This window comes from Bison bison, unplaced genomic scaffold, assembly GCF_000754665.1.
Source record: "Bison bison bison isolate TAMUID 2011002044 unplaced genomic scaffold, Bison_UMD1.0 scf7180017864172, whole genome shotgun sequence".
Lineage (NCBI taxonomy): Eukaryota > Metazoa > Chordata > Mammalia > Artiodactyla > Bovidae > Bison > Bison bison.
In genome coordinates, this window is record NW_011494744.1 from 1850618 (window position 1) to 1874540 (window position 23923).

The 23923-nt window shown below is 35.8% G+C and overlaps 1 protein-coding gene across 4 annotated transcripts in view; it reads right to left on the reverse strand.

Annotated features, from left to right (window-relative positions):
- EXOC6 (exocyst complex component 6) overlaps window positions 1–23923 on the reverse strand; it is a 194042-nt gene that overhangs the window by 54063 nt on the left and 116056 nt on the right. For 2 of the 4 annotated variants that reach the window (XM_010842194.1, XM_010842195.1), the window contains exons 19-20: window positions 14412–14441; window positions 3026–3167 (exon numbers count right to left, since the gene is read on the reverse strand). In XM_010842194.1, coding sequence (XP_010840496.1) covers window positions 3026–3167; window positions 14412–14441 — 172 coding nt within the window. The remainder of the gene's footprint in view (window positions 1–3025; window positions 3168–14411; window positions 14442–23923) is intronic. The other 2 variants (XM_010842197.1, XM_010842196.1) reach the window with 1 other exon arrangement.

The following is a 23923-nucleotide window of genomic DNA, read 5'->3' on the forward strand; positions in this document are numbered from 1 at the left end:
AGACTATAAAGAAAGCTGAGTGCCAAAGGATTGATGCTTTTGAACTGTGGCATTGGAGAAGACTCTTGAGAGTCCCTTGGACTGCAAGGAGATCCAAGCAGTCCATCCTAAAGGAGATCAGTCCTGGTTGTTCACTGGAAGGACTGATGTTGAAGCTGAAACTCCAATACTTTGGCCACCTGATGCGAAGAGCTGACTCATCTGAGAAGACCCTGATGCTGGGAAAGACTGAAGGCAGGAGCAGAGCCAACCACAGGCATAATCTTATAGGAAGCTGAGTTATCCTCTGTGATTTGTCTTTAAGTCCTGGTTTCTCCCTTTCTGTATCTATAGTACCAGAACCTTGGCCCTCATCAGGCTAGGGTTTATCCCTCTTGCACCTGATCTTGGACATCTTTAACTGAGTTATACCTTACAGTTTTGTATAATTTCTTCTAAGAGATTAGTCTTTTAAGAAAATATCAGTGTTTTAAAAGAAGCCTTCAGTAACTCCACCCAAATAAGTAACAAATGGGAGAAAGTGTCCTGTGATGGGAAAAAGAGGCAAAGCTGTGTGTTTATGTGCTTTTTCTAATTGGAGTTAGGCTTGCTCTTCAAGGAGAGGTAAGAGAACAGAGAAAAAATCTAGGTACCTGAAGCTGCCTAACCAAACAGTAATTTCCATTTCTGAACAAATATCTAATTGAGAAGACACAAGCAAATGCTAATAAAGGGTTCAATGACCCAATTATCAATATTCTGAAATGCCTCAAGCAATACTTATATAAAAGTTTACATGAGTATTATACTGAAATGATCTCATAAGACAGCTTTTTAAAAATTCTTTTGGCATGCAGCATGGCTTGTGGGACCTTAGGTCCCTACCAGGGATTGAACCAGAGCCCTCCATAGTGAAAAACGCAGAGTCCCAACCACCAAACCACCTGGGAATTCCCCTGTAAGATAGCTTTTAAAGACTTTTAAGAAATCAGTTTCAAACTATTTGTAGAATGAATTAACAATTGCTTTGCATTAGAAACTTTTTAAATTTTATTTATTTATGCATTTATTTCTGGCTGGGTCTTGCTGTACTTGGGCTTTCTCTAGTTGCAGTGAGCAGGGGCTACTCTCTAGTTGTGGTGCTCCAGCTTCTCACTGCAGAGAAGGCGATGGCACCCTACTCTGGTACTCTTGCCTGGAAAATCCCATGGATGGAGGAGCCTGGTGGGCTGCAGTCCATGGGGTCGCACAGAGTCGGACACGACTGAGCGACTTCACATTCACTTTTCACTTTCATACATTGGAGAAGGAAATGGCAACCCACTCCAGTGTTCTTGCCTGGAGAATCCCAGGGATGGGGGAGCCTGGTGGGCTGCCGTCTATGGGGTTGCACAGAGTCGGACACGACTGAAGTGACTTAGCAGCAGCAGCAGCTTCTCATTGAGATGCTTCTTTTGTTGCAGAGTACTGGCTCTAGAGCGTGTAGCTTTGGCACAGTAGCTTTGGCACACAGGCATAGTTGCTCCACAGCATTAGGATCTTCCTAGATCAGGTTTCAAACCCATGGTCCCTGCATTGGCAGGCAGATTCTTAACCACTGGACCACCAGGGAAGCTCCTGAAACAATTTTTTTTTTTTAAAAGATCTATATATTTGGCTGTGCCAGCTCTTAGTTGCTGTATGTACGATCTTTAGTTGTGGTATGTGGGATCTAGTTCCCTGATCAGGGATCAAACCTGTGACCCCTGTATTGGGAGTACAGAATCTTGGCCATTGGACCACCAAGGAAGTCCCTAGAAACATTTTAAAAAGTGCTTTTTGGTAAATATTTTAGTAAATACAATAAATATCATCTTGTAAATGACAGTTTTATTTTGAGAAAGAAATATAATAAAGGCTTTCTAATTTGAGAAAATTAGAAATGCTTTCTAGGAAAAGAAAATGGGTTCTTCTATAAGGGAAAACTATCTTTCTTTTGCTTTGTAGATTAGTATTTCTCTTTTTTTGAAGGAAATCGGTGAGTCTTTAAAAACTCTATTTTTTCGTGTAATAAATGATTGATAACTGTAATGAATAATTGAGCCTATACACGTATTCTTTTTAATGTTAATTATGTTTTTCCTAGCAGAATGCCTTGTATAGAAGCAGACAAATATTTATTACTCATTGAAAAAACTGCCACTCCTGCTTCATCTGCAAGCCACTGACATTTAATTTTCTAATGTCTTTTACACAGAATATATTATTGCAAAATCTGCCCCAAGCAAGTATTTTATAATCCTTCTTGTGCCCCACTGTTTTTCAATTTATCAACAGTGGTGCCTGCCTAAACTGTCAACCAGGGATTTTCATCATTTAATCAATATACCATACATTTGAAAGAAGTGCTTAAAAATTATTCCATAAACTCATGTCTTGTATAGGGGTAATAAAACCTACAGCTAGAAGCATTTATAGCAAGGCTAATAACTAAACAGCACAATCAATTTTGAAGGTGACTGGCTAATGTCAACATTAGATTATGGAATCTGCTAACCCGGTCACCTAAAGAAAATAAAGCGAAAAATAAGGGCAAAGGTAAAGACTTGAGAAATTCTTTGGGAGAGAGAATCAAAATGTCAGACTATAAAGAAACTGCAGTTGGAATGCAGGTTCCTAAGAGCATTCTTTAGCAAGTATCTGAAAGTTTATGTGTGGAAAATAAGAAGGACAAACAATAATTTCATTCATGTACTACAAACATCAGGAGAGTTCTGGCAAGAAGACAAGAATGACCAGAAGGAATAAAGAAAAAAAAAAGAATTATAAATAAATCACCTTTTTAATTATCCATTCAGACTGTCACTTTAGTGCCACTCTAGAGCCCTAAATGTGAAACTGAAATGTTTTCCTCTTCTTGGAAAGAAGTTGCTTCTAAGGCTGCCGAAAGTTTAGCTGGATCAGGCCTCCTCTCTCTTTAATGAACTATGCTACTCTATACCATTTTCCCATATAATTTACATATAGATTCCTAGAAATGCATCATTTTAACCAACAAGGTACTTACATTCACACTGTATGACATCTAGGTTAAACTGCTGAACGGCTCCCATGCTTATCTGTTTTAACTCACTGTCCAGCAGCATCTGCATTAAGGATGTTGACAGATGCTGGCAGGCTGACATGCAAGCAGTCTGGGCAACTTTCCCCTGTTGAAAACAAACATCCAAACCAAAAAATAAACAAACATAGAAACGTATCATATCATAAAGTATCACAAAAATTTTTCATGGCATTTTTTTTAGTGATCGCCTTTTTCTTTCTGTATTCTGAGTGGCTGTCTTTTAGCATAAGAACTGAAAGCAACATTCTGTTGACTTGTCATTCTTATGATATAAACATCATTAAAGCTATAATTGTATGTAGAAAAATTAAAGTTTGTGTTTAAAATCTATTGATTATTTCATATCTCTTTAAATATCTCAAGTATTTTTAAAAATGCACATTAAAATATGCCATTTGTGACATAAAACAACCGTCATGTTGATGGAACATTTATTCATATAATGCTTTTTAAACTTTCCTTTATGTAATTAACCAAGCCAAGAATTAAGTTAATAGTGCAATTTATTATAATTTAACTATACCTAATATACTTTATAACATACACTTTCATATGTATGTAGTAAGTAAAATGTCTTTATAAAACATACTTTGAGTCATTAAGTTTTTACTGCTAATAGGAAGCTTAGTTTGGAGTACAGCTTCAATTAGGAGGGAGAAAAAGAAGCTTGCATACCAATATGATTTCACAATCATCTACAAATCTTTTTATTTAGTTTTAAAAATTAAGTTTTAAAATCATCTGATAATTTAGAAATATAAAGTTAAGTGAGCTACAAATACTTGTGGTTGTCTTTTGGTACAATATCATTATATTTTCTACTATAATAAGCTCCTAATTCTCCACATGAATTTTGACAGCCTTGATTCAGGCTGTATTTTCTTTAAAATTATAAAAACAATTTTAAATGTCTAGCTTCTAGATTATATAGCTGAATCACAATATTGCCTTTAGTATAAATTATTCTTTCAAGCAGACTTTTTATTTTAACTACAGTTGAAAAGAAAATATTACAAAAACTTTCAGGTAAAGCTTCCCAGTGTAATATCACGGCTAGTATGGCTATCTCCAACCCACAATTATGTGATTTGGTGAAGGACTGACACCCATATGATTCAAAGATCTATGACTAAGGTTAGAAATAAGAACTTTTGGAAGATGTGCCATGTTTTGCCTTATTAGCATTAACAAATATTCACCCAGTGATATGTGATCATTATGCTTTTCCTACTTATCACAGAGGCCAATAAAGCTACAAAATCACCAAAATCTTCCAAACATAAATGCTATAATATACTGATGCAAAAATGTTTACATAGGACTGATCTGTTAGAAAACAAGGAACACAAATATATTTTAAAGATGTTTACTTGAACAATTGTTCATTCGATTGCACATTTAATGTCAGACTAGAAACAAGGAACTTTTATGAGTCCTTATGAATCTTTAGCATTTAGACACTATGCACACTAAAAAAAAAAACTGTGCATTTGAAATGGAATGCCAATATCTAAATCAGAAACTGCAAACAATATATTTGACAAATACTGATGAACTGCCAAAAAGGAATGTAACAAACAATGCAAAACCCAGCATGCTTCAAGATCCCCAAACCAAGAAGAATTAGTCTAGGAGACATGCAGCTCCATTTCCCAAGCAGAATAATATCAATATGAATGAGAAGCAGGAGGGGAGAGACAGAAAAAGAAGAAATCAATGCATGTAATTTAATTACAATGTAATAGGCTTGAAAAAACTTAATGGAAATGTCATTTTGATCTAATGGAACAACTAGCATGTTTTAGTTTTAATGTACTTCTCCATCAAATCAGCTCCACGTCCTACTTATGTTGCCACTTTATATAATGCACTAACTGCAAAAACAGATTAATAAACTGCCAAAAACAGTTACTACTACATTCATTTCATAAACAAACACATTGCGTACGATTTTAACATGGGTTCAGATGCTACATATGACTATGCAGCAATAGTACTGGAGCCAAAATAATGGTACTAGTACAAAGCACAGGCTATTTCATAAACGTGGTGGATACGGGTAATGAAAACACACAAGTGTGCATGCGCGTGCATACACACACACACACACACGTGTTTCTCTTTAAGTAACACATGCAATTTCCTTTGATTATGCATATTAAATACAGGCTTATTGTTCTCAAAGATAGAAGTTTAAAATGTTTATAAAATATTGAAATGAAAAATTCCTTTTTATAGCTCAAAATTGATATCAAAGGTTCAAATCCTTTAAACAGTTATATTCTATAAGATCATTTTTTTTTAATGTGTACTTTTTGACTATAAAATGTAAGCAAATTTTATCTATTACTTATTTTGAGACAGAAAATTTTAATATTCCAGAAACTTGCATATCCCCCAAACATTTTTGATGCCTGTAGCCCTTGGTACACTTTTGTATAACCAAAACACTTCTTTCCAAACACTATTTTGCTTTAATACTGTTTAATGCTTTAATACTGTATCACCTTCTAGAACAAAAATAATCTAAGTACTTCTACAACTATCTTTAAAAACCAGCCATTTTCATTACAGATGTCCTGGTTTTTCACAATACAACAAACAAAGCCAAAATAATTAAATGACATGACTGAGAAAATATAGCACATTTAGTATCAAGCACCTAGAAATTTCTGCTCCTCTCATCTGAAAAGTTAATTGCAACTATTGCTAACATTCTCTTTTTCTTTAACATAAATTTCAATAAGTAAAAACACCTGCCAAGCTTTTAAAGGTAACTACTTTTTTACCCTGCTCTCACATTTTGCTGAAAAACAACTTGCAAATAGAGAAAACCCCTGGACAAACTTCTTGTATTTCAAAGGAACTTGTAAAAGAGAATCTGCTGACATATTAGATCCTTTTCGCATTACCCAAAAGCTTTTCTTCTAAGAACAATTGTGGTAAAGAGACATTTGGCTCCTAGGAAATTCCCAAAGGGTCAACCATATGCATCCTTCCATGGCACCTTCACAGTGTTGCTTTCTAGATTCATGTCTCAAAAGCAGCTTTCATCATTTACTTGTGTGTCAGTCAATATGATTTATGGACTGCATTCAACAAAGTCAAAGCATATAGAATGAGAAATATGACTACAATCTGCTAATTTGTTTTGTATTGAGCCACTTAAGAGTCAAAGACCTAATGTCAGACTGAGACCAGCAACACAATTAACCAGTCGGTGACAGATTCATCCATCCTCCCTGCCAGGCTGTGCCAATCAAAGACAGCATGAGGCGACATTTGGTGAAACCAGTAAGAAAACTCATTCTCTAAGTAACCTATGTGAGACCTTGATTGACACTTTTTGAATTTAGTTTGTGGAACACAGACAGTCTTTACCCAATAGTCCCTCACTGCAAGCTGTGAAATAAGGCTTTTAATGCCAATCACAGGAACAATAAACCACAAACCACCAACCCTCAGTTTAAAAGGAATCAAGAAAACACATCTGTTTTTATGTCAAGCCAAATTTCCAGAATAATTTACTATTATAGATTAGGTAAAGATACTCTGTTTCCTTTGAAACATCATAAAATGACATGGTAACAAAAATACAACACATTTTATTAGATTATAACTCAAAACAGTTTTGGTTTCAAAGTAACACTCTGATAGATCTATTCTAATATAATAGTAGGAAAAATGTAGAATACTTAAAAACTAATTTGACACATTTAAATTTTCATTTGAAGTTTTCATTTCTGTCTCACAATTCTTTTATTTCAAAGATCTAATAAAATAGGAAGGCTTGATTTCAATAATAATTATTTGAAAGCATTTTTCAATGCTGCTTTCATTCTCTCAAATACACTTTACATAAAAATGTACTCTTGAAATTACAATCATTCTTTCTGTGTTGGTCTATTTTCCTTAAAGATCCCAGGAGAATCCATTTTCTTTTATTTATACCCTCACAAAAGAGCAACCTTGCACAATATGCTACTTTTTATTTAAGTTAAAAAAATATATAGACTCAGAAATATTATGCACTATATTATTCTTTAAATTGATAACAGGTTTTGTTTTGAAAAGTTATGTAACTCTTGTCAGGAAAAACTTAAAAACTTGAATAAAATAATGGTCAATTTGAATATTAAATCTAACATTGGAAAGCAAATTTATTTATTCTGATTCTATGTGACTTTTAAAGTTATTTAAATAAAAACAGCAAAATACTGCTATAGTATTCAAACTTATTGCCTCTCAATTTGCAATGTGAATTTCAGTTATGAGATACGAAATAGCCTTTTCAGAGGGAAGACGAAAGAAGAAAGTAAATATTTTGATGAATTGGTCAGTCTCCTAAAGAACCACAATTTTTAGCCTTTTAAAACACATTGTCCAAAAGAGTGAGGTCTTTCATCAAATATGGAGTATCCAACACTAAAACCAGAAATGAATTCTTATTGAAAAATGATGCCAAGTTGAAAAACAGACATTTTAATCTAAGAAATCCATTATAATTCTTTTTATTTTACAAAAGAATCCCTAATTTAAATTTCACTATATGAAACTACTTGAATGTACTACTACTCAAACATAAAAAATATTATTCAATCTGGAAAAAAAATACCTAAAACACAAAAATGTCCCCAAGGTGACTTCACAAATACACAAAGATTCCATCATCTAGTAAGGTTTTAATCTATTTTCTGGCTAAACACATGGTAAAATACTGAAATGTCTCTGATTCCCAATAATATAGAATGTATGTTTAAAGGTTTAAATATCAAGATGAATTTCTTTAGCAAGTTTTAAAAATAAATTTAATACAATCTTGAAAACAGTTTTGAGATTATGCCCCCAAAATTAATAGGTCTACCAAAATATACTTATTCTAATATTCCTAACATTCTCCAAAATACCTCCTTTACATTTCTATATTCCTCTCATACTCTTCCTGTCTGCATCTAAGTAGCTCTAGTCCCCAAAGAACTGGTTATCACATCAGTTAACCACAATTCCCATAGCCAATTATGAATTCCCTTTCTCCTCTTAGGCTTTTCTTCTTTTAACAATTCTCAACCATAACGATATGAGACATAACATAAAGTATTGCTCTTGGGACACACGAACATGCACATTCACACACACACATGCACAGATTAAAAAGAACAGAAATATCTTAAAGTTGGGAAAAAAATTCTCCAAACTGGGGAAACTTCAGGTCACTTATATGGCACATTTCTATTTCATGCCTTATCCTAACTTCCTTATCCCAACTGTGTGTGTGTGTGTGTGTGTGTGTGTGTGTGTGCACGCGCGCGCATGTGTTGTCACTTCAGTCGTGTCCAACTCTTTGCGACCCCATGGACTGTAGCCTGCCTGGCCCCTCTGTCCACAGGATTTTCCAGGCAAGAATACTGGAGTGGGTTGCTACGCCCTCTTCCAGGGGACCTTCCCGACCCAGGGATCGAATGCATGTCTCTTAAGTCTTCCGCACTGGCAGGTGGGTTCTTTACCACTGAGCCACTAGGGGAGTCCCATCCCAACCACAGATCTCATTAAACTTTGGTGGCTTTTTCCTTCTTCTTCTTTTTTTTCTTTTCCTTCTTCTTAAACAATCTTTTGAACATGACCTTAGATGACATATAGCACTCAGATTTTTAGGTTCCTGCAAATATCATTGCTGCTGTCACAGCAGTCCCATGATATCTTCAAACTTCTCTTAACTTTAATAAGCAGAAAGAGAATGCAAGGACAAGTAGGGCAATGACGTCTAGAAGAGGTCAAGGTTTTGAAGCTATTGATTATACCAGAGTGTATACTTGTGGTGGATTCATGTTGATGTATGGCAAAACCAATACAATATTGTAAAGTAATTAACCTCCAATTAAAATTAAAAAATTTTATATAAAAAAAAAGAAATCTAGATTAAACATACTTTCGTCCAAGGTAGCATGAAGAGGAAGCTCGTCTGTGCTGTGTAGGAACTGACAGAGATATTTCCTACCTTCTAAATTCACTTAATAACAGCAAATTGGGCAATTAAGTTCATGTTTAAATAGGGAAGCAATAAAATATCAAGGCCCTATAACCTTCTCCCTTGGCAAATGTAAGAAATGCAAGAGAACCTTAAGCTGTAAACTTCCACATGTGACTGAATACTATGGTCGAGCCACAGGAATTAAGACTGAAAAACTGAAACATCCAAGAACTGTTATTATAGCAACAACTCTGTCATAGCAGAGTCAGAGCCTCATTTTTTTTACATAAGCACCCAGCTCAGAGTATTAGGACTATATAATCATTAAAATCTACTATTTCACAACCCCAGTACAACTTAAAATTTGCAAAGAAGTTGTCAGAATCACTAACAAGTTAGAAGAGTATAGACTATTTCCACATAATCATTAGTAAAGTGGACAAATGTCACCCAAGCTGACTCTCTCTGATTAATACATATAGGTAGGAGGCTAAGTGAGTGAGTGTTAGTCAATCAGCATGTCCGACTGTTTGCGACCCTATGGACTGCAGCCCACCAGGCTCCTCTGTTCATGGAATTCTCCAGGTGAAAATACTGGAGTGAGGAGCCATTCCCTTCTCCAGGGGATCTTCTCCAACCAGAGATCAAACTCAGGTCCCCCGCATTGCAGGCAGGTTCTTTACTATCTGAGCCACTGGGGAAGCCCAATATATTATAAACATAGCCGTACATATGTAAACATAACACAGAGTAGGCCTTTGTCATTCAAGGCATTTATATCTAGATTTCAGCCTTTTAAGGATGGCTCCGAGAGGCCAGTACAAGTAGGGCTTCATTTGCTGAGACTCACTTTTGAGTTAGGTACTCTGTGAAATGGGTTGTGGGCAGGGAGGAACTACTCAGAGACTGAATACAGTCAAAGTCCCAACCTCCCCAAGTCAATGTGGCTTGGCTGTCTTCTGTTAATTGACATGGGTAAAGTAACTGTCATTAAGATCTATAGTTTTCAACTGTATCTTACAGTGTTTTCTGAAAGAAATTACATGGCACAGCCATATTCTCAAATTTGGGAATTCTCAAAGGTTTGGGGTATACTCATCTAGAATGTTAAGGATTTTTTGAACAGGTAATTTCTTTGGGCTAAATCCTAGATTGTGGGGATGCGGTTGGGGTAGATACTATTAGTCACTTTCAGTTGAGGGAGTACCTGGAAGAGGAGTTTAAACTACTCAGGGAAATGTATCCTGTGAGGAAAGGATACATATTAAAACAGAACGAAACTCATTATGGGAGGAGGGAGCAAACAAGGTAAGTCATCTACTAAGCACTTTTTTTATAAAAACAATCTTGCAAATGACATTCAACAATATTCTGAGAGTGAAAAATAAGTCCTTACAGACATCTACAGTAGGTCTGTGTCAACTGTCTCCTTCTTGTTTCCAAACAGACAAAGGCTTTAAATCTCAATGCTATTACCAGCTATCAGACCAATTTTCATCAGAGGCAGAAAGTTTTAAAACAGGACAGCTTCCTTACAATGCCTAATCTCCTGAATGAAAGAAAAGGAAGTATTAAACATTGTTTCATATATATGTAATATTCATCTAAACTTGCGCTTTTATTGGGACTTCAATGTGCAAAGTATCATCTCTTTTATCCTCACCCTTATCCATTCCTATCTGTTCTATACAGGGAAGAAAAAAAATACAGGTTCTTGAGCACCATCAGATCGTGGCTTGCACAGGAAACTTCTGACTCCAACATCTTTCCCTACCATCTCCTTTCTTTCACTCCAGGGGATCTGACCTCTTTTTCACTTTCTTTATCTGCTCATAATAAACATAATTCCAACTCAAACAATCTCTTATCCACATATTTTAGACTCTTTTCTCCCCCAATCCTTGGCCTACTTAACTCTGGTGGGGGGTGGTATGAGGAGAGAACTATCTTCTATTTTTTTCTTTCTATTGTGTAATACAGGTTAAAAGGAAAGACTATTTGCATTCCTAGAACTTACCCCTATGTGCAAAAACTCAAGTACCCTAACGAACACAAATTCTCTGCTGCCATCTGGTAGTGAAACTGCTAGATGGTATGTTTTCATCTGTTTTTGATACTGAATCTTCCTGTTAAAAATGATCCTTTGCTCATAAAGCTTTCATCAATTATATAGTCTGTTTCATCTATAGCCATAAGAGTGAAGTAAAAGGTTATTTGTAAGTGTGCATATACATGTATGTACTAATACTGTGTGTGTGTGTATACAGAATCTGTTTTATTTCCATTTAATAAATATCTCCTTAATGTTACTTACAGGTTGGTCTTGTACTTCTCCCCTAATCCACTGATTTCCTACCAAAATTCTCTTGCTAAAAGCCCTTTGTTATTAATGCCACTACTTCTTCCAACTATGCCCTCATTAAAAGCAATTCAAAATACTGTTTTCTACAACCTTCAACAGCAGGGAAATATTTAAGTATGCTATGCTATATATGGGCTTCCCTGGTGGCTCAGAGGATAAAGCGTCTGCCTGCAATGCAGGAGACCTGGGTTCGATCCCTGGGTCGGGAAGATCCCCTGGAGAAGGAAATGGCAACCCACTTCAGTACTCTTGCCTGGAGAATCCCATGGACAGAGAAGCCTGGCACATAAGGCTTACAAACTTATGAAATCAAATTTCTCACCTAGATTAGTCAGTATTTAGCTAATAGAGACATCAACTTAATACCCAAAAGAATCAGAGTTATAAAATTCAAGTATGTTCACTTTCAACTAAAAAGCAAGATTTTTTTTGCAATTAACTTCCAATAGTGAAAATCACTTAACTGTTTTATCACATTATGAAAAAGCTTAAGAAAAAATAGAAATTCTATTACTAACACTGGACCTTGACTGCTTTCAACTTTGTCATTTATGTTTTCTCTCAAAGTTCTCTAACTTTCTCCACTGCACTGATATACTGTCAATGGTTTGCTCTTGTTGATTTTTGTGTACTTGTAACTTATTATAAAGTACGGAAATAAGTATCAAAATGTGTCACAGAAATACCTCGCTTATCACCATAGAAAGAACTATTTCAAATAAGTAACTTTTTTAAAACACTGGACATTCAAGTGCCAAATCTTTCCAAATTATTCACTCACATTTATCTAAAACTGATCTCCAAATCCATCCGTCCTTCTTAAATACAGGACAAGAAACAATCTGAAGTTCTTTTTTTTGGATAGCAAGGTTAGTTTCACTTCTGTATTCTGAATATGCATATGGTCTGTCTGCAGGAAATCTGTAAGCACGCTTAATACGTACTTAACAACTACTACATTTATTGAAATGAACTGAACATTTATTAAATGAGCAAAAGGTCAAGTGAAAGCTTGAGGGTCTGTCTCTTCAATAAGTCAAAGTGTTAGTCCTTAGTGTTGGGAATTTGCAAATTATTTTCATGCTATAGGTTCATCTTAAACACTATTCAACATTATAGTATCTACAGAGTGGTGATCTGAGTTGTTATACTATTCTTTCAAGGAGTTGTATAAGGAATGAGTAACCATGCAAATATTTCTACTCATCTGATGGTACTGATACCATCTTTACTATATCATATTCACATAGACATTTTCTAAATTCCTGTCTGCAAATAACAGAATGTAAACTTTCTCTTCAAAACTAGAAAGTATTCTATATTTGACAAATAAATTTCTTGATTCAAAACTTCTGATTTTTACAGTATACTTTTTTTTTCTTGGTCACACCACACAGCTTGCAGGATTCTCAGTTCCCTGACCAAAGACGGAACCCAGGGCCTGGCAGTGAAAGCCTGGAATCCTAACCCCTAGGCCACCAGGGAACTCCCTGCAGTATACTTTTCATACTTTTTAAACATACAAGAAAATTATCTTTATAATAGTCTAGTTATTCACTATTCCTCTCACGTTAACTTTAAAAGTACTTATAAAGCACTTCCTCTACATAAGACATTGTTTAGGTACTACAGAAGACACCATGATGAGTAGATATAGTTCCTGACATAATGAGATTAAATTCTGAAAGTAGAAAGAAGGAAAGTCTACAACCATAGTTCAAGACAAAATATAAATAAGTACCATAAAAGTGGGACAAAGAATCAACATAAGGTTAAGCAGAATCAGTAAAAGCTTCATGAAAGAGGTAGCATTAAAGATGGCTCTAGGAAGAGATTCAAAATTTTTAGTTATAAATGAAGACAAGGTAGAAAACTCAAGCTAGATGCAGGGCAGAGTGAATTTTCCACTTTAAATGCCCAGGTTAAATCATGGTCAGAAATGTATCAGAAAGAGACTGAGGTCATTTATTTGTTAGCCTGTGCAATTTTCACTTAATTCAGTAGATAAGTGAGAGACCTTGAAATTTTTGAATAGAGAAAATGAAATTAAAATGTGCTTTGGAGAGGATTATCTGGCTTTGATATGTAGGATGAATAGAAGTAATGAGAGACTATTGGCAAAGACAAATTAGAAGACAATTACGATAATCAAAATTTGAACTTTGATAATAGAAATAAGAACAGAAAGGACAAAATGCAGGTTAGGAACATTTAAATTTCAAATGCTAGATGGTATTTTTTCAAAAATAAGAATATTTTTCAATATCTATACTCAGACAACATTTGAGTTCTTATTTCAGGTCTTAAGAGCTTGTAACTGGAGGTGAAAAGGATGAACAAATACAATAAAAAGCAAAAATATGACAAAGCCACTAAAAAAGAGTAGATGCTGAGGAAGGCAATGAACACTATTGGGCTTGGTGAAAAAGAAACATTTGAATTGGGTAATAGGCTATACTGTGTTATGCACTGAGATTTCTACAAGTAGAGTCTGGGATAAGTGCTGTAGAAAAAAAGCATTCATGAAAAGCACAGATAATCTTACAACAAATATAACAACTAATATGTTTTGAGTGTTCATTTTACGCCAGGCACTTTTCTGAACATTGCATGTATACTACCTCTTTTAACCCTCACAAAAATCTCCAGAGTATATATTCTTATTGAACTATTGAACTCATTTGCAGATAAGGAAAATATCTCAAGCATGGCCTGTCATACCTGCGATGACCACAGAGAGATATCCTCAAAGCACTGCGCTCACCACAGATGTACCATAATATTAACTTTCACAATCAAGTCTCAGAGAATCTTGATTGCTTCACCAAAACAACTAGTTATTATCTTCAAACTCTGGCTTCCACAAAAACTACAAACGCATCAAGAACACTGTCAAAACAATTAAAAATTTCCATAAGCACCTAAGCAGAGAAAAATAAGCCTGCAGGAAGTTCGTTATTTTTTAATTCACATGCTAGCTTGAGCTTGTATCTACTTACCGACATGGCTGCATGATCACTGCTGTTAGTCTGAGAAGGAAGTCAAACAGGCAATCATAAAAAAGGTAAATGTATTCCGATATCAACAGAAGTGGTGTTTAAAGCAGTAAAAAATTACACCATACACAAGCCAGCTGACTCTCTGTTGTTGTTACAATTTAAAACTCAAACTCTGACACCTGAATATCTGATCTAGCCTGAACTGAAGGTGGCTCTACATATGGGAAGTTATCCTTTTTACCAAACACACAAGGAGTAAAGGAGAAACCACAAGCAGAAATGGAGGAAGACATTTAACTGGCCAGGTAGATACTGTAATTACCCACAGTAAGCAGTGGGTTGGCAGCTGTGTTATCCAGACAGTTCATTCTTCTGGAAGACTGGACCAGACTCTAGGTAACCTCTAGGTCCTTTCTAGATTTAACTTCCAAAAAAATTTGTTTGGATTAGCAAAATCCCATCACAACAGTTATTCAACTATTTTTTCCCAAAATCTTTCAAATTGTATAACAGGTATATAATTTGTATGTGAGATATAAAAGTCATAAAGCCAAGATGAAATTTAGCTAAAATTCTGTAATGTAGTCAATAAAGGCAGTCAACAACATTTAACATACGAACATGAACACCAAGTAAGTCACAGGACTTGTGATGCTTTCATCATTGTTCACATTACACAATTTTTATGTTACTAAGTCATCAGATCAACATTATTCATTATTATTATATATTTAAAGATTAATATTGAAATAAGAAAAAGTAATTTGTTAGCATATATGTATACAAAAAATATATGGTCATGTTTTCACTTGATAAGGAAAGTACCAAAATGTATTCAAAGCTACTTATGCAACAATTTAAAAATATAATTTTTGTATTTTTAATATAATTCTTTCTGGTATCACATAAAAGAAGAAAGGGTGATTAAAGCCTGTGATTGTACTACTGACTATTAACGTTCTCCTCTGCAGTTTCCAGTGAAGTCAAAGGACATGTACACCTATATATTTAATTCAGGGAAAAAGTATGAACCAAAGGACAAAGAACATAAAAGAGTAAAACTAAAAAAGAAAATAAGGTGCCAGAATGAATAAATCTAAGTTTAAGTTAGGACTTTACACCTGTGTGACACTTAATAATAAATTTTATAAATAGGGACATTAGAGGTGATCTCATCCAATCATTTTATTTCAAAGAGAAGGAAAGAAGTTGTTCAAAATCAAGACAGTAGACTAAGTTAATGTGTTTGCTTCCCACTGATCCTGAGCTACAAGTGATACAAGAAGCACAGAATTACAAAACAGGAATAAAATGTTTAACAACACAGAAAATGAAGGCACGTGGAGGAATTCATTAAGGGATACCTTCTAGAAGACAGAAAACAGATTTTTCTTTAAAAATGTTTATTTATTTATTTATTTTGGCCATGCCACAAGACATGTGGGATCTTAATTCCCCGACCAGGGATCAAACCTGTGCCCCCTGCATTGGAAGTGCAGAGTCTTAACACCTTGACCACCAGGGAAGTCACCCAGAAAACAGATTAAATAGAGAAGAGAAAGCAACTGCCCATTACATGCTACCAGGGGAACTACAGTGGAGTTGGGAGCCAGCTATGTATTAGAGGTCCAGTTGTGCATATGAGAGAGGACAGATACCAGAAATGCAATGGGAAACAGGTTAAGTAACTAAAGATTTCTAGAACAACCGTGCCAGTGATCCCCTAACTACAGAGCACAAGCATTTTTCCATAGTGAGAGAAACTTCAAAGGGAGAGTTGAGACTCCTGGTGTAGGTAGAAAAAAAAAAAAAGAGAGAGAGAGCAGGAAGGAGGAAGGGGGGTATTGTGACAATGGAAAGAGGGGCAGTGATGACTACACAATTTGTGGAGCTCAGTGCAAAATGAAAATGTGGGGTCCCTTGTCCAAAAATCTGTAAGAATTTCAAGATGCCAGCAAAGCACCAAAGCATGTGCAGAACCCTTCTAAACTCAGGACCATGTGCCATAGCACATGTTACACATCCATGAAGTCAGCCCTGAAGAGAGGAAACCACAATCTCATGGATAGCTCTATACCTGCTCACTCTAAGTTAAGAATCCTAGGCAAAGTACCTCCCAAATTTAAAACATTTCCAGTCAGATTCCTAACTAAGAGGGGGAAAAAAAATCTATCAAAAAATAGAGTATTTATACAGTAGCAGAGTAAACGCAAATCAGCGTTTCAGGCATTCTTTGTTAAAAGAGAATGAGAAGAACAAAGAAAGAAAAAACCTATTCAAGGGTAATATAGATAATTCAAGGAACAGAAAATATCTTTTTAAAAAACCCTCCAGGGACTTCCCTGGTGGTCCAGTGGCTAAGGCACTGTGTTCCCAATTCAGGGGGTCCAGGTTCGATCCCTGGTCAGGGAACTAGATCCCACATGCTGCAACTGAAGAGGCTACAGCAGTCAATTAAATTAATTAAGGATGGGGAACACGTGTACACCCACGGCGGATGCGTGTTGATGTATGGCAAAACCAATACAACATTGTAAAAACACCTCATGGAGATTTGAAAGATAATATATACATTAAAAAAAAAAGAATAGCATTCTATGAGAAAAGAACACTTTTAAAACAGAGTGACTCCTTAAAAATTAAAATATATAACTAATAAAATATTCTCTAGATGGACTGAAAATAAAATTGAGAAATCCTCCCAAAACAGAGAACAAAAAAAGAGATAGGAAATGAAGGAAAAGATAAAGAAGATCAGTCTAGAAACTCTTAACATCTAGTTAATGAGAGTCCAATAAAAAGAGAACAGAAAAGTGGAGGGAAAAAATTATCTAAAAAATAATAAAAGAGAAGTTTCTTGTGCTGAACTTCCCCTTTGACAGAAAGGGGCCATCGAATAAAGAGCTAAGTAAATGAAATACAAGCCTACATCTCCTCACATTATCATGACATTTTAGAATATTAAAGAATAAAAAATAGATCCTAAAACCTGGATGCCAAAAGACAATGGAGGAACGCAACAAAAATTGTCAGAGAAAAACTATTCAACTTAGAATTACTAAACTATCAATCAAACACAAGGATACTGAAGGTATTTCATGATATGCAAGGACTTAAACAGGAGAAAGTTACTGTGGCAGTTTAGCAAAACCAACCAGTAAAGCTCTAAAAACACTTGAAATCCACGAAACAGTTTCCAACTCTGGAGATCAGAGAAAGAAAGTCCCAGGTAAACAGCTATACAGCAATTCTAGAGAGCAACTGGTACAAAGCAGAGACAGAGGCCTCTGTAGCAGTCAGAAAACATCAGATGAAGAACTGACAGAGTGAAGGGAGGGAGGCTACTGTCTTTATCTTACATAGAAGTAAATTAAGATACTGACTAAAGAATAGGAATAAAAATAGGAGTATAACTATTTTATATAAAGAAACAATAAACATAAGAAATAAAACATCAAACTGAAGAAAAAGGATGAAGTGAGAAGTCACTATTGAATACATGTGCCTTATCTTTCACAGTAGGGACTCACAAGATATTCTCTTTTTAAGATAACCACCAGAAGAAATGAAAACATGGTGAAATGGTAGTCTGGGGTGGGGGAGATGGGAAGGCTATTTTCCATCCCAAAGTCTTCTGGGATACCTGACCTACTACCATGTATGCATATTAACTTAAGCAAATTTAAAAAATAAACTTTATTTTTAAAATATTTTTTAAAAAACAACCTTCATTTTTAGTTCTATGAAATGAAATATATTAATTCTGTGAACTTCCAGATGTTCAAGCTGGTTTTAGAAAAGGGAGAGGAACCAGAGATCAAATTGCCAACATCTGCTGGATCATCGAAAAAGCAAGAGAGTTCCAGAAAAACATCTATTTCTGCTTTATTGACTATGCCAAAGCCTTTGACTGTGTGGATCACAATAAACTGTGGAAAATTCTGAAAGAGATGGGAATACCAGACCACCTGACCTGCCTCTTGAGAAACCTATATGCAGGTCAGGAAGCAACAGTTAGAACTGGACATGGAACAACAGACTGGTTCCAAATAGGAAAAGGAGTACATCAAGGCTGTATATTGTCACCCTGATTATTTAACTTATATGCAGAGTACATCATGAGAAATGCTGGGCTGGAAGAAGCACAAGCTGGAATCAAGATTACCGGAAGAAATATCAATAACCTCAGATATGCAGATGACACCACCCTTATGGCAGAAAGTGAAGAGGAACTAAAAAGCCTCTTGATGAAAGTGAAAGAGGAGAGTGAAAAAGTTGGCTTAAAGCTTAACATTCAGAAAACTAAGATCATGGCATCTGGTCCCATCACTTCATGGGAAATAGATGCGGAAACAGTGGAAACTATGTCAGACTTTATTTTCTCGGCTCCAAAATCACTGCAGATGGTGACTGCAGCCATGAAATTAAAAGACGCTTACTCCTTGGAAGGAAAGTTATGACCAACCTAGATAGCATATTCAAAAGCAGAGACATTACTTTGCCAACAAAGGTCCATCTAGTCAAGGCTATGGTTTTTCCAGTAGTCATGTATGGATGTGAGAGTTGGACTGTGAAGAAAGCAGAGCCGAAGAATTGATGCTTTTGAACTGCAGTGCTGGAGAAGACTCTTGAGAGTCCCTTGGACCGCAAGGAGATTCAACCAGTCCATTCTAAAGGAGATCGGTCCTGGGTGTTCTTTGGAAGGAATGATGTTGAGGCTGACACTCCAGTTCTTTGGCCACCTCATGTGAAGAGTTGACTCATTGAAAAAGACTCTGATGCTGGGAGGGATTGGGGGCAGGAGGAAAAGGAGACGACAGCGGATGAGATGCCTGGATGGCATCACCGACTCTATGGACTTGAGTTTGAGTGAACTCTGGGAGTTGGTGATGGGCAGGGAGGCCTGGTGTGCTGCAATTCATGGGGTTGCAAAGAGTCGGACACAACTGAGCGACTGAATTGAAATGAACTGAATTAGCACATTAATTTAGAGTCTGAATGATTTGTCAACTTACATAATGTTGGTTAACTGGAATAATCAGGCCTAGACTGTGAATCTCAGGATTTTCAATATAGTACTGCATCTCCAGAAAAAAATGCTTTAGAGTATGGTTTTAAAAGTTAGACACTATCCATTTCTATCTAAATCATGCACTTTCGTTCACTGGATATATATACTTATTTCTCACTTACAGAAAGCATAATGTTTTTTAAACTATTTATGGAAATTAAAAGTGCAAATTAAAAAGTCAGTGGCGCCAGGTTCATTATTTACATATATCCCTTAGTGGTTGTAAATCAATAAAACATCTTTATTTTAACAAACACATCACTAGCATATATGAAAGAAAGAAATGGTAACTACTGTTTCCAGCGGATCACCACTGGGTCTTTAGGTGGTACTGTATTCACAGTAAAAGATTACTGAGTCCCACTTGGCCGTCATGAATTACTAAATAACTGCAAGCTATTCAACAATATCTTGTACTTATAGACTTGTAAGTGGTGAATGAATGCTGAATGCTTTTAAAAATTTAACACTGAATGGTTTTCAAATTTTCTAGCTAATATAAAATCTTATTTAAAAAACACAAAGCTTGCTTACAAGTTAGGCTTAAAAATAAGTGTTATAAATGCATTAGAAAAAGATGACTTGTAGAACACACGTCAAAATGTTAACAGTAACTTTTCTTTTAAAAGATAACAGAAGATAACTTTTTTTAAAATTTTCTTCTTTACTGAGCAATAGTTTTTAACTGTCAGGAAAAAACTATCAGAAACAAGAAAGTTCACTTACATGTTTGAAACAGTAAACGTTGCTGATTTCAAGAGTACTGATTTGGGGATAAAATAATATTTATATCTTTCAATAATCACACTTCACTGACATCAGCCAGCATGTGACCATGAGTCACTGTAAGCACTGTAAGCAGTCAAGCTGTAACAATTATTCAAACAAATATACTTTATAGTGAGTATCTTTAACAATTAATGAAGCTTTTAAAATACTATACAATGCAAAAGCACAGAACTCAAAACTAAATAATACAAGCCAAAAATATAGGCATAAATACAAGAGAAAAAAACTGTAATGATACTGAACTAAAACTAATACTATAAAAGGCCTTAAAACAACAGAGGAAGAAAGGAGAAGGAAAGATAAAATATTTATTAATAGGTGCTATTTTATGTCAAGCACCCTGCCAGCCGACTATTCTACACAAGATTTTATTTCATCCTCTGATAGTGCTACGGGTGACTGTGTTGAAGCTGCAACTCCAATACTTCGGCCACCTGATGCGAAGAGCTGACTCATCTGAAAAGACCCTGATGCTAGGAAAGCTTGAGGGCAGGAGAAGGAGATGACAGAGGATGAGATGGTTGGACTGTGTCACCAACTCAATGGACATGAGTTTGGGTGGGCTCCTGGAGTTGGTGATGGACAGGGAAGCCTAGCATGCTGCAGTTCATGGGGTCACAAAGAGTTGGACACGACTGAGCGAATGAACTGAACGGAACTGAACTGAAGTCCTATGGAGAAAATGGATTATGTCTATTTTGCAGAAGTAAAGGAGTTCAGGGAAGTTAAGCAACTTGCCAGGACTCCACAGCCAGGAAGTTAAAAATCTTAGGTTCAAACATAAGTCCTTCTAACTCTAAAGGCCACCCTGTGCTCTCTTCCCTTCATCACTCTGGTCCCTAAGAACAGTAACATATAAGGGGGCTTGACTCTGAGTCATTAAATGGTAAGTTTCCTGAAGACAATATATTTAGCAGGGCAGTTTAACATTCTGGGTATGGGAAAATACCTGTCATTATTATAAATATTGCTTTTTAAGTTACTGTTAATTCCTGTGGCCAGCAGAGAGCCTGGATTCTCTGCTACAGCACAGGGAAATGCAGATGAGGAGATAATCTAACATGGAAGCAAGGCAACTCTTTACTTTTAGTCCTCTGCATAGGCTTGCTGGCTGATTCTTAAGAGAAACAGATGAAGAGAGTAATATACCAGTTCTCTCAGCCATTCAACCAGAGACTGGAGGCATTTAAAGTAGACATTATTGGTGACCTTCCAAATTCTACAGCTTCCTACCACAGCCACAGTGTAGTAGAAAAGAGAAAAACAATAAAGTTCTTTCTCTGGGCTCCATCAGAACCATTATCATCCATTAAGTTCTATTGTTCTCATACCCTGTGAGAAGAGAACAAAATCCTATCAGGTGGATTATAACCTTTCTAGAATCAATGAAACCTTTACTAGGCAATGTGGTCAGCAACTACAAGTCATGACTCTCTTTGATGGGGAAAATATTATTTTTCCCCATTGTTATGATGCAACAATCATAGGGACTGACAAAAAGTAAATACGCAGTGAAGTTAAGAATGGAGCTTTTAAACTGACAGTCTTAGGTACATTTCAGGGATGGGGCGAGACAGTTATCTTTATCCTACAGGATCTACTTGTCTGTCCAATTACTTGCAATACTGGCCAATACTTGCACTATTTGAAAGAGTGACCCTTAGTTTCACAGCTCCCATTGACTCTAACTCATGGCACTGTTTATTAACCCTGTCAAAATCAAGAATCATGGAGCCAGAGCCAGCTCCCCCACATAATTTTTCATGGATAAATAATTCTACGTAAGCTGGTTGACTTGGGACTGACTGACTGTGATGAACAAATACATTATGAAGATTCTCTTAGTTTGGGAGAGTCCAAAACTGGGCCCTCTCTCTATCTGGGTCCAAAGGTAACCTGAAGATGAGGAATTATTTTTAGCTTAAAACATTTAAATCAAAATGGCAGCTTATACATCGCCATATATTGCTTAGAAAAATAATGCATTTAATAACACTGTTTTTTGCTTGAAAGAACACAAACTAACTGAATATTTTATACAATTTCAGCGTTTCAGAGAATTAATATACTCAGCCATAATAATCAATCTTGCTAAAATTTACCATAGCCAACAACTTAATATTTTTCCTTGGGAATTATGCTTTCAGCTCATCCCTTGAATAAGAATATACTGTTATTAGTACCATTTTTTCTTTTCCTAACTGTAAACCATAATTTTCTTATTTGGTCATGTCCTATATATTGCTGTTGTTGAATTTGTTGGTCTACATTTTATATAAGTGAACTTTCCTTGCAGAAAAACCCATGTTAGATGACATAAAAATCCCAAATGGCACACACTCACCTAAAACTATACAAAATATTGTAATAGATCAGGTGAGTGACAGGAGTCTGTCATTCTCAATGTCAGCAGAGTCTGTCCTATGAAAAAGCAGGATTTCCCTCTAGATGTCAGCCACCTGAGGCAAGGCATTTACCCTAAACATTTCTAATATATAATCTCTCTTAATCTCACCTGAGCTAGGCACAAAATCCTTACCCATCATCTCATGTCAACCTGTGAAGCACATACTGCAACACAGAAACATGATGTGTATCTGTGTATACGTGCACACACGAGCAATGTGTTTACTTGTGAGAACTGGTTTTGGCTGGAAGCACAGAGATTTGTACTGACAAGGTGAATTCAAATTAATTCAGTACCTATTTAATGCATACTTTTTTGAAATTGCTGTAATACTGTTTAGTTGCTCAGTCGTGTTCAATTCTTTGTGACCTCATGGACTATAGCCCACCAGCTCCTCTGTCCATGGGATTCACCAGGCAAGAATACTGGCGTGGGTTGCCATTCCCTTCCCCAGGGGATCTTCCTGACCCAGGGATTGAACCCGGGTCTTCCACACTGCAGGCAGATCCTTTACCAACTGAGCTACTAGGGAGGTGGTATTAAAATTATATATATAATACACAGGTTCCCTTTTTCAACTCAAGAAATAGTGAGGAATATAGTATCAACCCTGGGTAAGCTTCTAAAAGCTCTTTGACACAGACCCACCATAAAAATCTCTTTAAGAAATTCTTCTATTTTTAAGCAATATCTTCCTTCAAATATTCTAACTGGCCCTTTGATAGAGAAAGAGATGGAGAGAATAATGTCTTTTTTTTCTTTTCATTTTAAACAAGGAGATGGTTAGAGGCAGTTGGGTAGGCTTCAGATTTAACTTTTTTGTGTCCACCTATATCTTATTATGATATTAAAAAGGTCAAAATTTCTTCCTACTTCTTTTGTACAAAACTATTCCATTCACATTTTAACAGTAATTCTTTTAGTTTAGAGTATAACTAAAGAGGAAATGTGGATCACAATAAACTGTGGAAAATTTTGAAAGAGATGGGCATACCAGACCACCTGACCTGCCTCTTGAGAAACCTGTATGCAGGTCAGGAAGCAACAGTTAGAACTGGACATGGAACAGAGTGGTTCCAAATAGGAAAAGGAGTACGTCAAGGCTGTATATTGTTACCCTGCTTATTTAACTTATACGCAGAGTACATCATGAGAAACGCTGGGCTGGAAGAAGCACAAGCTGGAATCAAGATTACTGGAAGAAATATCAATAACCTCAGATATGCAGATGACACCACCCTTATG